We start from the raw sequence: 14,944 nt of genomic DNA, 5'->3' as shown, positions 1-14,944 counted from the left end.
CCTCCAGAGGGCCTCCCAGGGGGGGGAGGGGAAGCTGTTTTTGCCCTCCCCAGGCATTGAATTATGGGTGTGGGTACGATAGTGCACGCCAACTCACTTTCAGCACCCAAGGGAAAAAAAGGTTCACCATCACTGATATAGTTTGTTCTAGCCATGCTCTTCTCTTCTCTCTGTCTCTGTCTCTTTTACTCTCTCTCTCTCTCTGCAGATAGCCACAACCTGCGAGCACAATTGGAACTGGAATTTCAGTTGTAAACCATGCTGGTCATAAGTCAAGGCACCAATCAGCTTATTGTGATCTCGCCCAGAGGCCTCATGTAAATATTAAAAAGGAGAAAAGAGAGAAAACTTAAATCCTGCAGTGCCTCGTAGCAGGGATTAGGGCAGGCCCCCTTCTTTAATCATTACTGACTACAATCAACCCTGAATATATTATTCTCTCATTCATATGTTCTCTCTCTCTCTATTCCACCCTTTCTCTTCTTAAGATATCTAGTGTAGCATTTTAAACCTTTAAATACTAATATTCTTTCTTCTTTTTGTTTTAAGACTCATCTACAACTTTTGAAACCATTTCTAGCATGTCGTTTTATCTATTTATAACTATTATTGAGAGGGAGAGAATTGGTGGATGTTCCTTTTCATTGTATAACATTTGTAGGTTATATTAATTTCCACCAAGTTCTGTTCGAAAAATATTATTTTTGTTCTTACAATATTCCTAGCAACTACCACAACCAAAACAATGAGAGCTACATGGACACATTGATCCGACGTCTGCAGTTGTATTCACGAAATCTGGAGCACTTAGTAGAACAGAGAACCAAGTTGTACAAAGCAGAACGTGATAGAGCTGACAAACTAAATTTCATGCTTCTTCCACGGTGAGTGTTGTCCACCAGGGAATAATAACTGCAGTATCAACAGAATTCTGCTGATTGAAGAATTGTAAACAGATTTACCGGTATATGTTTCTTGTCCAAATACTTAAGGATAAGCGTTTAAAATCTATGTTAAATATATTTGGCTTTCCAAAAACTTGTACAATATTGAACAGTATGCGGGATTTATCTTGTTACATCTGGATAGTATGCAAAAAAATTCTTCTGCTTCCATGCAAGATCTATTCCTCTTCAAGAGAGACGCAAATTCCATTTTCAGAGAGATCATTCTTCCAGAAATAGGTAGAATGAAGTTTGTACTTTTCAAATAACATTGTTGAAAAAGGATAAAAAAATATAGTGGGCCAATTTTAGAAAGGCCACAGGTATTGTACCAAATGTTGCTTTGGAGTATTGTATCCTGCTTGCCACATGCAGAGTTCATTTGTGGAGGTAGAATGCCTGGTCTATGGAAGTATGGTTTTTAAATGTTATTATGATATATTTGTGCCATTCCAGACTCTACATAATTAGACTAATATACTTACTTTATAAATTATAGTTTGTTGTTCAGACAGCCAGATATTCAGACTAGTTTTGGCGTTTTTGTCTATCTATCAAGTACTTTCCAAAGACATGGGATAGAAATTGTAGAGGTTTTGTGCTGTTATATCACAACAACACAAGAGCACACAACAGATTTAAACTTAATATTAACCGCTCCAAACTTGACTGTAAAAAATATGACTTCAGTAACTGAGTTGTCGAAGCATGGAACTCATTACCGGACTCCATAGTGTCATCCCCAAACCCCCAACACTTTACCCTTAGATTATCTACGGTTGACCTATCCAGATTCGTAAGAGGTCAGTAAGGGGCGAGTACAAGTGCACTAGAGTGCCTTCCGTCCCCTGTCCTATTGCTCTCCTATATCTCCTATTCCTTTCTTCTATTCCTATATCTCTTCTTCTATTCTTTCATTGATATGTTCTATTACTATATCTTCTTTTCTATTATTTGTTAGATATATTTTACTATGAGTATCTCCTCTATAACCTTCATCATGTATTTTACTATGTGTATATAGATATATACCCACTAAAACCCTTATTGTGTATTGGACTAAATAAATAAATAAATAAATAAATACACATTGTCACAAGATGTGAGCTGTTCTGAGCAAAGCTGTCTATTGCAATTAACTGATGGTAAATTTGTCAGTGCTGACAAAGTCCCCCCCCACTTCTTTATTTGTCAGACATGTATAGGATAGTAGTTTGTATAAACATAACATAAATAAAAAGTAATGATAAAAGAAGACAGTATGACAGGGATGGTAGGCACAATGGCGCGCTTATGCACATCCCTTACAGACTTCTTAGAAACGGGGAGAGGTCAACTGTAGATAATCTAAGATTAAAGTTTTTGGAGTTTGGGGAAGAAACCACTGAGTCAGGTAGTGCATTCCAGGCATTGATCACCCTATTGCTGAAGTCATAATTCCTGCCATCGAGTTTAAAGCGGTTCACATTTAGTTTGAATCTATTATGTGCTCATGTATTGCTGCGGTTGAAGGTAAAGTAGTCATTAACAGGAAGGACATTTTGGTATCCGATTTAAGAACTACAGTGTTCAAGTGCAGGGCCATTTTTACAGCATTATGGGCCCTGGGCAAAGCAGTGTACTGGAGCCTCTACAACAACTATTCACAGGAATAAAAATATAAATGGCTGAGAAAATTAAACACATATTTATGTTATTGCCACTTACAACAAAATCTGTGTTGAAACATTAAGAAAACATGCTGTGCGGCAAACAAAAAAAATCAACATGATAAACATTTGAACAATACACAAGGCTTGAAAAACACAATAATACTCAGTAAGCCACACAGTTGTTGTATTTATATGATACAAGTTGCATTGAAGGGTTTACACAGATTAGTATGGGACCCTATGCTCATGGAGTCCATAGGCAAGTGCCCATCAGCCCCATGCCTTAAGACAGCCCTGTTCAAATGGTGCTCCAATTGTTTTCGGATTGCACCCCAAAGTGCCTCTTACTGCTGGCACTACCTTTCCTTTTTTCTTACATACAGGTGTATATATATATAAAGTGTAGTAAACAGTAGAGGAATTTACAGTAAAGAAAATTCACAACAGCAAAGTGTTAAGATGGTTTTATTTAATTACATATTTATTTCCAATGTTTTGCATAAGAAATATGATTACCTGTTCTATAAATCTGTTACTACTTTAATTAAGTAATTATTAGTTAGCCATGAATTAATTATTAACTAATCATGTCTCAACAAATTATTTATTTTATTTATTAATCACATATGTATAGCTGCCATCACTTTTATGGCGATTCCACAAGAGATAAAAGCTGTGACTATCATACCACAATTAATTTTTTTAAAGCACACTTTGAAATAAGCCTTACCTCTTCCCCACACCACCCCATAGGCCCGTGGTAAAATCTTTGAAGGAGACTGGACTTGTGGAGCCAGAATTGTTTGAAGAGGTCACCATCTACTTCAGTGACATTGTGGGCTTCACAACCATATGCAAATACAGCACACCTATGGAAGTGGTAGACATGCTGAACGACATCTACAAGAACTTTGACCACATTCTTGATCATCATGATGTTTACAAGGTGATCTGATCTGAGAATAGAATATAAAAGGTTACCTTGAGATGAAACGACAGTAGTGGGGGCAGCAATGCACTAAAAAAAAATCAATAATTATTTTATATATCAGAGTTGAAGTGATCTGAATCAGGAATCCAATTATCTGGAGGGGACAGCAAGATGGGAGGGCTGTACAGTGGTACCTCTACCTAAGAATGCCTCTACTTACAAACTTTTCTAGATGTTCAAGATTTTTTTGCCTCTTCTCAAGAACCATTTTCCACTTACAAACCCGAGTTTCCAAAACTGTAACTGGAAAAGGCAGGGAGAAGCCTCTCTAGGAATCTCCTGGGAGGAAACAGGACCTCCACCCTCCCCGTGGTTTTCCCAATGGCACACATTATTTGCTTTTACATTGATTCCTATGGGAAAAATTGCTTCTTCTTACAAACTTTTCTACTTAAGAACCTGGTCACAGAACGAATTGTTCGTAGGTATTATACTTGTATTATACTTAGTGGACCTACAGCTCTAATCATATATTTTGTTAATTGAAGGTTTCTCTAAGTAGATGAGCCTTATGACCTTTTTGTCATGTTTAACAGGTGGAGACCATTGGAGATGCATATATGGTAGTAAGTGGTTTACCAAACAGAAACGGTAACTGCCACGCAGTGGATATTTCTATGATGGCCCTGGATATACTCAGTTTCATGGGCTCATTTGAATTACAACATCTTCCTGGCCTTCCTATATGGATTCGAATAGGAATTCATTCTGGTATGAGGATTCTATCCAACATTTGATCAAAACAAAAAAATAATGAACCAATGACGTTTAATATCGTGTTTAAGTTTTCCTAAAGTAATAATAGAAATGTTATTATATATTTCTTAGGATTTCAAATATTGCCTTTAAGAAAATTATCAGTGGTTACTAATTGTTTGAAAGAGAATACAGTATATATTATAAAGATAATATCAAGCATAAATAGTTTCCTAATATTATTGATCAATACTCTCTTGTAATTTGTATTTTGTATACACTTGTTTTCAAAATTCAGAATTTATGTACTGTTCATGAAAACTGCCCTTTTCAGGAAGCCTGAAGAAAACATTATTAATGAGTTGTTTTAATTAAGCCACCAAAGATACTCCTCTCTAAATTTCTTAAGAAGAAAAAAATAAAGTAGAAATGGGGGGATATTCACTGAAGATCAATGACAGTCACAGCAATCATGGAAACTTAAACTTCCTTTTGATCAGCAATACCTGCAACCTGGAGTTACAAATCAGACAGAATGCTACAGCACCTTGAGGAATTAAAATAGTTAAAATGCAACGATTACTATCAAGAGCCAACTGTTGCTCATAAAGTGAAATCCTTTAGCAAATAAATAAAATTAGCATTTGTGACAGATATCTAAATAAACTTCAAGTCTAGTACCATGTTACTAAGCCTTATAATGAGAGAAAACTAAAACAAATTGAAGGAGCCACATCCCTACATCTTTTTAAAAAAATCTTACTATCAATGAGTAATCATGTTTCTTGGCCATTCCGAAGCAATGAAGGAGACTTCTGTCCCAAAGGGGCTTTTTCAAGAAGCAACTGGATCTGGAAATCAAGAAAGTCCAGTTGCCTCTTGAAAAAAACACCTGTGGGACAACCATGACTTGGATGACTAAAGAGTTCCCATAGGCAAGAGACTCCTGTGCTCAGAGAACTGACAAAGCACCTTTTTCCCACCCAAGAGAAGCATTCCTTAGATCTATTTGCGCCATTTAAAGATAACAGCTGGTCTCACTCACTTCACAAGATATTCTAAGGAAATAATCCAGATTTAAGGAAATATCACATGCCCCAGAAAGGCCGAAAAAAAACCAGATAGAGTGCCACACTTGCATGCTGCCTCTTTGAAGTGTACACCCCAAAAGGACAGTGCCAGGAACCACTATAGCAGTGTAAAAAGCTTTTAAAAAGTCAAGCCCCTAATAAAAGTACCAGCCAAAGAAAAGTAAAAACTTCTGGAGCAGTGGCTCCCAAGAATGTAGCCGCAAGAGCAATCATGGGTTTTCCCAAATATGCCCATGTTACACCAACACTCCGCAGTCTGCATTGGTTGCCGATCAGTTTCCGGTCACAATTCAAAGTGTTGGTTATGACCTATAAAGCCCTTCATGGCACCGGACCAGATTATCTCAGGGACCGCTTTCTGCTGCACGAATCCCAGTGACTGGTTAGGTCCCACAGAGTGGGTCTTCTCCGGGTCCCGTCAACTAAACAATGCCGCTTGGCGGGACCCAGGGGAAGAGCCTTCTCTGTGGCAGCCCCAGCCCTCTGGAACCAACTCCCCCCAGAGATTAGAATTGCCCCACCCTCCTTGCCTTTCGTAAGCTACTTAAAACCCACCTCTGCCGCTAGGCATGGGGGAATTGAGATGCTCTTTCCCCCTGGGCCTTTACAATTTCATGTATGGTATGTCTGTATGTATGTTTGGTTTTTTATATTAATGGGTTTTTAATCATTTTTAATATTTATTGGATTATTATTGTACATTGTTTTATTATTGCTGTTAGCCGCCCCGAGTCTCCGGAGAGGGGCGGCATACAAATCCAATAAATAAATAAATAAACTGGTCTGGGCATACTGTCAAGAACCATTAATTGCTGTTATAATGTAACAAGACATTTTATGAAAACATTTAAGCAGACAATAAAGAGAAGGATTAGGCTAGAAACAACAAAGAAAGGCCCAGCAGAATGTCTCCTTACTGCCTTCCTGACAGGATTAGCTCCGTAAAGTGGGAAAAACAAAAGGCTGTTGGAAGGAGAAATGATTTGCCAAAGTGCTCAGAAAGTTAACAAACTGTTCTCCTGAACAGGTGTGAAGTGGCTGAATCCAATCACTTGGTCCCATCCCAACGGTATCTGTTTCCTGTTTGAACTTTTCAAGAAAAAAAACCAACTCTTTTCTCTTGCTCATTATCTTGATCTAAATTTGTTCACGTACAATTGCATCTACATAGTTAATCTTCAGTCTGATCTTGGAATGCTGCCCCAAAACCTTGTCTTCTCTGGTCTTCTTCCTGAAAAAGAACACAAGAATATCCGTTAATATATTTCTTAATTTTGTAAATCATATATTAATCCTATATACTTTGCTCTGCCTGTGTACCATCTTCATCTCATTCCCCCCAAAATGGTTAAAGATAAAACAACCTTTTTTTCTAGTGGCTTCCGCAGGATTTTCTGGAAGTCATCTGACTTAATTTTATCTTTTGGATTACAAATTTTAAAAATAGTTACCACTGCAAAAGTAGCAATTGTTGTGAGGGAAGAAGAGGATTCTTAAAACAACCAATAAAAAGCAGTATTATTTTGGTGGAAAGTATCCAAATTTGCCAAATCTGTTTAAAGTGGCTGCATCTGAAGAGAGAATGGAGGAAAATTTTTGTAAAGATGAAAAAGGAAATGAAGAAGAAGAAGAAAAATGAAGGAATTGAGGAGAATCAAAGGAAATTATTGATAAAGTAAAATGAAATAATAGAGAGATTGGAAAGGACTTAGGCAATTAGACAAAACTGGAATCAAGAGGAATTCTGCTTAAGATTAAGAAATAAGAGGATTTTAGATTTGGAAGAGCACTTTGCTTTTCCCCCTCCCATTATTATTTTAAAAGTCCAGTCATCAGCATATTATTAATAAGGTGGATAGTCTTTTGACATGGGATGTTCAGTTGTAGTTTGTGTAATAAACCTTCCTTCCAGGCTGTGTATTAGGCTATGTACTGCAAAGGAGTGCTTCAACTAACTTCAAATAAATTACTGAACTGATACAGCAGAAAATGTGAGAAAAGAAAAGGAAACTAAAATATAGTTTATATCACAACTTAGCAGTGTTCAATGTTGCAAACAATCCTTTTTTTCACCATGTCCATTCAACAATTCATGTGTGATATTTAATTAATGTGCTGTCTTTTGTTCTGCATATTTTGTACCTCTCTGTTTTTCAGAATTTATTCAGTTCCATCCAACAGTAAAATTCTCCATCTTCTCCTTACTCCCAGCCCATCCACTCTTCTTTCAAATATATGTTTTACAGGGTTTGACCAAATGTATCTTGGATTTCAGTGCAACATTTTTCAGACTGATATACCTTGTTGTATTATACAATCTCTCACAGTCACTACAAATCACATGTATCCTCAGTCATCAGCATGATAGCATCCTTGCACAAAGCCACATCCACATTTGTTTATGCAACAGAAATCTAATATCAGTGTAAACATTTCTTAGTCATTTACCCATACCAATATTAAACAATCAAGGGGCATAACATATCTTTGTTTTACCCAGAATAGATTTTCACAGTAAAAAAAAATCCTAATAATCTACTGAAAAAGTTCAAAAAAACAACACAAACAAACGTGCAAACAACAGAATAAGGTATGTCTCAGATTTTCATCAAGATTTTAGTCAGCATTCTACTGAGTATCTTCCTAACCACATTTATCAAAGAAGTTCAGCTGAGATTTTCATTCACTCTTGTTGCTTTTTCCTTTATATGAGCGAACAGTGACAATATTCTTCCAATTGTCAGGCAGAGATGTAATTATCACACATCTTTAAAATATTACATGTCATTCCATCTCATACTTACCTTTTAATATTTCTCCAGTTGCACTATCTATATATGCTGGAAGAGAAAGTATTCTTCGCCAGTGCTCTCAGTTCTCTCAGTTCATAAACATCAACCCTGCTACATTCCTTTCCCATATCTTTTCAAGAACACACATTAGGAAAAATGACAAATAATGTATGGTATCTTAATAACTTGATTGTGGCATAACTTTTGGTTGACTATAGTTCATTCTGCTCATATCATTGATAATTGATTAAGGCATAACTTTTTATACTCTTAATTCATGAGAAGCAGTATTAACTATGGGTGTAAATATCCATTAATAAGTACACAGCTATGTGTTACAAATATTGTTACATATGATTAAGGGATTGTAAACAGATTAACTAGACCAGGGGTAGGCAAAGTTGGCTCTTCTATGACATGTGGACTTCAACTCCCAGAATTCCTGAGCTAGCATGATTGGCTCAGGAATTCTGGGAGTTGAAGTCCACATGCCCAGTCAACGAAGCGGTGGAAGTGATGTGCCGGTGCCTGGAGGCTGTTGGGGCCTGGATGGGTGTCAACAGACTCAAGCTCAACCCGGATAAGACGGAGTGGCTGTGGGTTTTGCCTCCCAAGGACAATCCCATCTGTCTGTCCATTACCCTGGGGGGGGGGAATCATTGACCCCCTCAGAGAGGGTCCGCAACTTGGGCGTCCTCCTCGATCCACAGCTCACATTAGAGAACCACCTTTCAGCTGTGGCGAGGGGGGCGTTTGCCCAGGTTTGCCTGGTGCACCAGTTGCGGCCCTATCTGGACCGGGACTCATTACTCACAGTCACTCATGCCCTCATCACCTCGAGGTTCGACTACTGTAATGCTCTCTACATGGGGCTACCTTTGAAAAGTGTTCGGAAACTTCAGATCGTGCAGAATGCAGCTGCGAGAGCAGTCATGGGCTTACCCAGGTATGCCCATGTTTCACCATCACTCCGCAGTCTGCATTGGCTGCCGATCAGTTTCCGGTCACAATTCAAAGTGTTGGTTATGACCTTTAAAGCCCTTCATGGCACTGGACCAGAATATCTCCGAGACCGCCTTCTGCCGCACGAATCCCAGCGACCGATTCGGTCCCACAGAGTGGGCCTCCTCCGGGTCCCGTCAACTAAACAATGCCGGTTGGCGGGCCCCAGGGGGAGAGCCTTCTCTGTGGCGGCACCGGCCCTCTGGAACCAACTCCCCCCGGAGATCAGAACTGCCCCTACTCTTCCTGCCTTCCGTAAACTCCTCAAAACCCACCTTTGCCGTCAGGCATGGGGAAACTAAACATCTCCCCCTGGGCATGTTGAAGTTATATATGGTATGCCTGTATGTGTGTATGTTAGTATAGGGGATTTTCTTAAACTTATAATATTTTAATTAATTGGATTGTATTGGATTGTTTTTCACTTGTTGTGAGCCGCCCCGAGTCTTCGGAGAGGGGCGGCATACAAATCCAAATAATAAATAAATAAATAAATAAAATAAACATGTCAGAGAAGAGCCAACTTTGCCTACCCCTGAACTAAACAATATGGTAGGGATGTCAAACTTGAGTTCATTGAGGGATGCATCAGGGTGGTGTTTGACCTTTGGGGGGGGCATGCTCAGGGCATGGCCAGCATGACATCACTTGTGTCAGGGGGACCTGAGGTGGCCCAAGTGCTCTGCCAGTGAAAATCGAGCTCATGAGCTCCATTTTTGGCTGGGATGGCCTTCTGGAACCCTCTGCCAGTGAAAACGGAGCTCAGGGGGCACATGCAGCCCTCTTGAGCTCTGTTTTCACTGGCAGAAGCACCACAAACTGGTCCTTTGCTGTTTCCAGGGTAGCCCTGCGGGCCAGATCTAAGCACCCTGTGGGCCAGTTCCAGCTGCCAGACCTTGAGTTTGATACCACTGCAATATGGACTTATCTTTTCAGACTATTTCTGTTTTATCTTGTGTTCAGGTCCGTGTGCAGCTGGTGTAGTTGGGATTAAAATGCCTCGTTACTGCTTGTTTGGAGACACAGTGAACACAGCTTCAAGAATGGAGTCTACAGGTTTACGTAAGAATAAAATTCCTAACTATACAATATTTTATACAGTGAAATTCATAATTCCATATATAAAACACATTTTATCAAGATATGACAAAACTAGAATCTGGGGACAATCACTATCTCATAGATAAACATATACTTTTTGTGAATTTAGATTGCAATGCCCTGCAACATATATAATTTCTTTCCTCCTTGATGTAGAGTACAATACAAATGTCATCATCATCTTAGCCATTGCCTACCCATTGCAAGATGAAGACCTTTTTGGCATGTTTCCAACCAATACAGTCCTGAGCTTTCTTTTGCCAGTTGGGCCTGCAATACAGTACTTGATAACGTTATTGATCCATTTTGTTTTAGGTCTCTTTTGTGGATGCTTTTTATCAAGTGGGATCCATTCTATGACTGCCTTTGTCCACCTGCCATTAGCTCTTCTTGCTATGTGACCAGCACATTTTAATTTCGATTCTTTTATTCTCTTAATGATATTGTATACTTCTGTTTGTTCTCTAATCCAATGTTTCCCAACCTTGGCAACTTGAAGATATCTGGACTTCAACTCCCAGAATTCCCCAGCCAGCATTCTGGGAGTTGAAGTCCAAATATCTTCAAGTTGCCAAGGTTGGAAAACACTGCTCTAATCCATGTGCAGATTTTGCTGTCTTGTCTTGTAATGCAAAGCATGTATCTTTCCATGGCTCTTTGCGCCACATCCACATCCTCTATTCGCAACAGAATACCTTATGCAACCAGACTTGAAATCCTGGGCATAGCAAGATTAGAAGTATGTCGCCTTCAGCATGGCCTAACCACAACAATACATGAGCACACAACAAATGCAAACTCAAAGTGAACCGCTCCAAACTTGACTGTAGAAAATACAACTTTAGCAACAGAGTGGTTAATGCCTTGAACTCACTAACTGACACTGTGATTTCATCACCAAACCCCCCAAAATTTACCCTTAGACAGTGCACTGTTGACCTCACCTGATTCCTAAGAGGTCAGTAAGGGGCGTGCATAAGCACACCAGCGTGCCTATCATCCCTGTCCAATTGTTCCATCTTATCCATACCCATCTTATGTATATAAACAAGGCTATATCTATATATATAACAAATATGTACTTGACTAAACAAACAAACAAAACAAACAAACAACATACCAGGACAAAGATGTGGTTTATTTTGTTTTAGGCAGGTTTGTTGCAGGAACCATTTTAGTACATTTAGATTTTGTGATTAATCTAAACTATCTTGAGTAATGTTGGGCGAACCCATTGAAGTTCGGGTTCGGCGGGTTTGGACGAACTTGCTATTGGAATTCGGGTTCTGAACCCCAATCCCAACACCTCTGGCTCGGTAGGAGGTGAAGCGCTGGGGGGGGGAGGTCAGGCTCTGGGTCTGGAGTTGCCCCTCCTGCTCTCCCAAGCCAAGTCGGTGACTTGAGCCTCAGAGCCCTCCTCGCCTCCCCCTCCCGCCCACCACCCTCTTGAAGCTGCCGACTGGGATCCTGAATAGCCAGCCAGCAGAACTTGCCTCCCCACCCCTGTGGCCCGGCGTGAGGCGAAGCACTGGGGGGGAGGTCAGGCTCCCCTCCCTCTTTGTGCTCCAAAGGTCCGGATTCCCTCTGCCCTTTTAAAGCCCTTCGGAGGTGGAGCCCTCCCCGTCTCTCCCTCCCACCCACCACCCGCTTGAAGCTGTTGGCCGGGATCCTGAATAGTCAGCATGTGCAGAGCGCCTCACCCCCCCCCACACACACACACTGCTGTGATAGTATCACAGTGTTCGATCGAACGCCGAACCTGAACACATTGACTTCTGAAAATTCGGCATGAACACGAACTATGCAAGTTTGGTTCGCCCAACGCTAATTTTGGGCCTTGTATAAAATTGATATATGTAAGTTACATGACCAAACAAATAAATAAAATCATCAAAGCTAATCTAAATTTATGTTAGTATGTTCAACATTCCATATTGTATACTTAATTACAAACGTTTCTTATAAAACAATGGTGTTTTTCAGATAACTGAATTCTATTGTTTTCACCCAGTAAAAAAATAAAAAAAATCAAGAATTACTATACAGTGTTCCCTTGATTTTCACGGGGGATGTGTTCTGAGACCGCCCGCGTAAGTCGAATTTCCGCAAAGTAGAGATGCGGAAGTAAATACACTATTTTTGGCTATGAACAGTACCACAAGCCTTCCCTTAACACTTTAAACCTCTAAATTACAATTTCCCATTCCCTTAGCAACCATTTAGATTATTACAAACCATGTTTATTTATTAAAGTTTATTTTAAAAAAAATTATTAAAGGCAGATGAAAGTTTGGCGATGACGTATGATGTCATCGGGCGGGAAAAACCGTGATATAGGGGAAGAAACCCTGAAGTATTTTTTAATTAATATTTTTTTTAAACCATGGTATAGACTTTTCACGAAGTTCGAACCCACGAAAATCAAGGGAACACTGTGTATCAATTGTATAACAACCCAAAACTAATAAAATAATAAAAATGTATTGTATATTTTTTATATGCTTAATTTTAGCTTTACGAATTCATGTAAGTGGTTCTACTATTGATATTTTGAAGAGGACAGATTGTCAGTTCCAGTATGAAGAACGAGGAGAAACATATTTGAAGGTAACCTAAGCCCAGTGATGGACAACCAAAATTTTTACTACCACACTGTGGATGTGGCTTATGTATTTTGTTTCAATATCTTTCAGTGCAAATGGGGTGGGGCTCCAAATTTTGCTACCAGAACTGCATTCCTGACCGTTCCCATAGGAGCCCATCACTGCCTATGCCCATATATTCATAATTTTAAAAATCTGTTTACAGTGAACATTTATTTAAGAGCTACATAGCTTTTAAAATATAACTTGCAGCTCAATTGTATCCAGACTGGTAGGCTTCACTTAACAATCACTTGATTGTGATTTGGGTAATCAAAGATTAGATCACAAGTAGAACATCACAACATTCCACAATCACATGAACACTTTTGTGATCTTCAGAAGCAAACTCAATGGGGACGCTGGCAGGAAGTCACAAATGATATTCATGTGACTGTGGGATGCTGGAATAACATGGAATTCATCTAACTATGGCAACTGATCCTGCTGGAAAATTCATCATAAGTTGGCAAGTTGCCTTACAACTGCAATAACTCAGTGTAGTGCCTTACAGCCCTGTCCTTTAGTGACGTAGGTGCTGGTTCCAGTTATTTTTGGTAAATGAGGATTATTTGTAATAAACCTTATTATGTGACCTTGGATTGGGAAATACATTCCTGATTTGCAGCAGTAAATTTGTAATAATTTTTTGAATTTTTGGGTGGTGGTGGATCCATGGAATAAGGAATTTTGATGAAGAATGTTGGTTATCAACGATAAAGCCCTACATGGCTTAGGACCAGATTATTTACAGGACCGTCTTCTTCCTCACATATCCCAGCGACCAATTTGATTGCACAGAATTGGCCTTCTCTGGGTCCCGTCAGCCAAGCAATGCCGACTGGCGGGACCAAAGGGAAGGGCCTTCTCTGTGATAGCTCTAGTCCTCTGGAATCAACACCCCCAGAGATTCTCTCCTAGCCTTCCGAAAGATTTTTAAAACATGGCTGTGCCGGTAGACCTGGGGTCGTTGAGCGACAACACTCTGCTCCAGCCTGTAGTATGAATGATAGATGGATGAATGGTTTTTTTTTAATATTGGGGTTTAAAATTTTGTATTTGGTTTTATTGTTGTACGCTGCCCTGAGTCCGTCAGGAGAGGGGCGGTTTATAAATCTAAGTCTATGGAGAGGTCGTAGTTCCTTCAAAAGTGCTTTTTCAAAAGGCAACTGGACTGTTTTTTCTCATGAGGAAGAAGACGACATTGTGCTTCTCACACAAGAAGTTGAGTCAGTTCTGACAGGATGGTGGGAGTGATGGAAGGATGGGAGGGGGTTGGAAGTATCATATTTCTTTTGCAGTCATCTGGTTGTAATCCTCTCTCTGAGAACCATTGTTACCTCTAATTTGTTTTTGGTGTAGGTGGAAAAGTATAGTGTCTGAGCCGCAGTCCCTTAAGGACTGGGTGGCATAGAAGTCAAAATAAATAAATAAATAAATAAATAAATTTTCATGCCTGAGCACCTGATTTTTTTCCCCACAGATGTTACCCAAGAAAACCTATTGCGTAATTATTTGGGGCTCGGTGCTGGGGCAGAATAAGGTCCCTTCCCACTATTTTATTCTATTATTTTATACTTCAATTAATATCATTATCCTCTTACAAATCCAGATAGGCCATCATGCCTACTCCTCCTTCTTATACATTCTTCTTAAAAGAAACTAAAAACTTTTATACAACCTTTTCCTAATTAATAGGGGGGGGGGAAATTCCTTCTTTTTTATTAAAAGAAATTAATAATAAAAAAACCAAAATCGATTACTATTAAAACTAAAAAAACCCAGCAAAACCAAAAACACAACTATTAATATATCATTGCTTTAAAATCTTCATTTCTTAAATATTTATCATAGTATTATAGTAATCCAATAATACTATGAAAATCTATCTGAACACCAATGCATCAATTAATATACAGTAATACCTTGTCTTACAAACTTAATTGGTTCCCGGAGGAGGTTCGAAAGGTGAAAGGTTCATAAGACGAAACAATGTTTCCCATAGGAAACAATGTAAAGTCAATTAATGCGTG

The 14,944-nt window shown here is 39.1% G+C and overlaps 1 protein-coding gene across 1 annotated transcript in view; it reads left to right on the top strand.

The window, feature by feature from the left end:
• Nucleotides 1–14,944, top strand: part of GUCY2C (guanylate cyclase 2C) — a 100,232-nt gene that overhangs the window by 83,861 nt on the left and 1,427 nt on the right. The window contains exons 20-24 of the mRNA XM_070754958.1: nucleotides 726–884; nucleotides 3,350–3,542; nucleotides 4,124–4,298; nucleotides 10,132–10,230; nucleotides 12,782–12,876. Of these exons, the coding sequence (XP_070611059.1) occupies nucleotides 726–884; nucleotides 3,350–3,542; nucleotides 4,124–4,298; nucleotides 10,132–10,230; nucleotides 12,782–12,876 (721 nt within the window). The remainder of the gene's footprint in view (nucleotides 1–725; nucleotides 885–3,349; nucleotides 3,543–4,123; nucleotides 4,299–10,131; nucleotides 10,231–12,781; nucleotides 12,877–14,944) is intronic.

This window comes from Erythrolamprus reginae, chromosome 6 (assembly GCF_031021105.1).
Source record: "Erythrolamprus reginae isolate rEryReg1 chromosome 6, rEryReg1.hap1, whole genome shotgun sequence".
Classification (NCBI taxonomy): domain Eukaryota; kingdom Metazoa; phylum Chordata; class Lepidosauria; order Squamata; family Dipsadidae; genus Erythrolamprus; species Erythrolamprus reginae.
The sequence above is the reverse complement of the archived record's forward strand: the minus strand, read 5'-3'. Positions and strand labels throughout refer to the sequence as shown.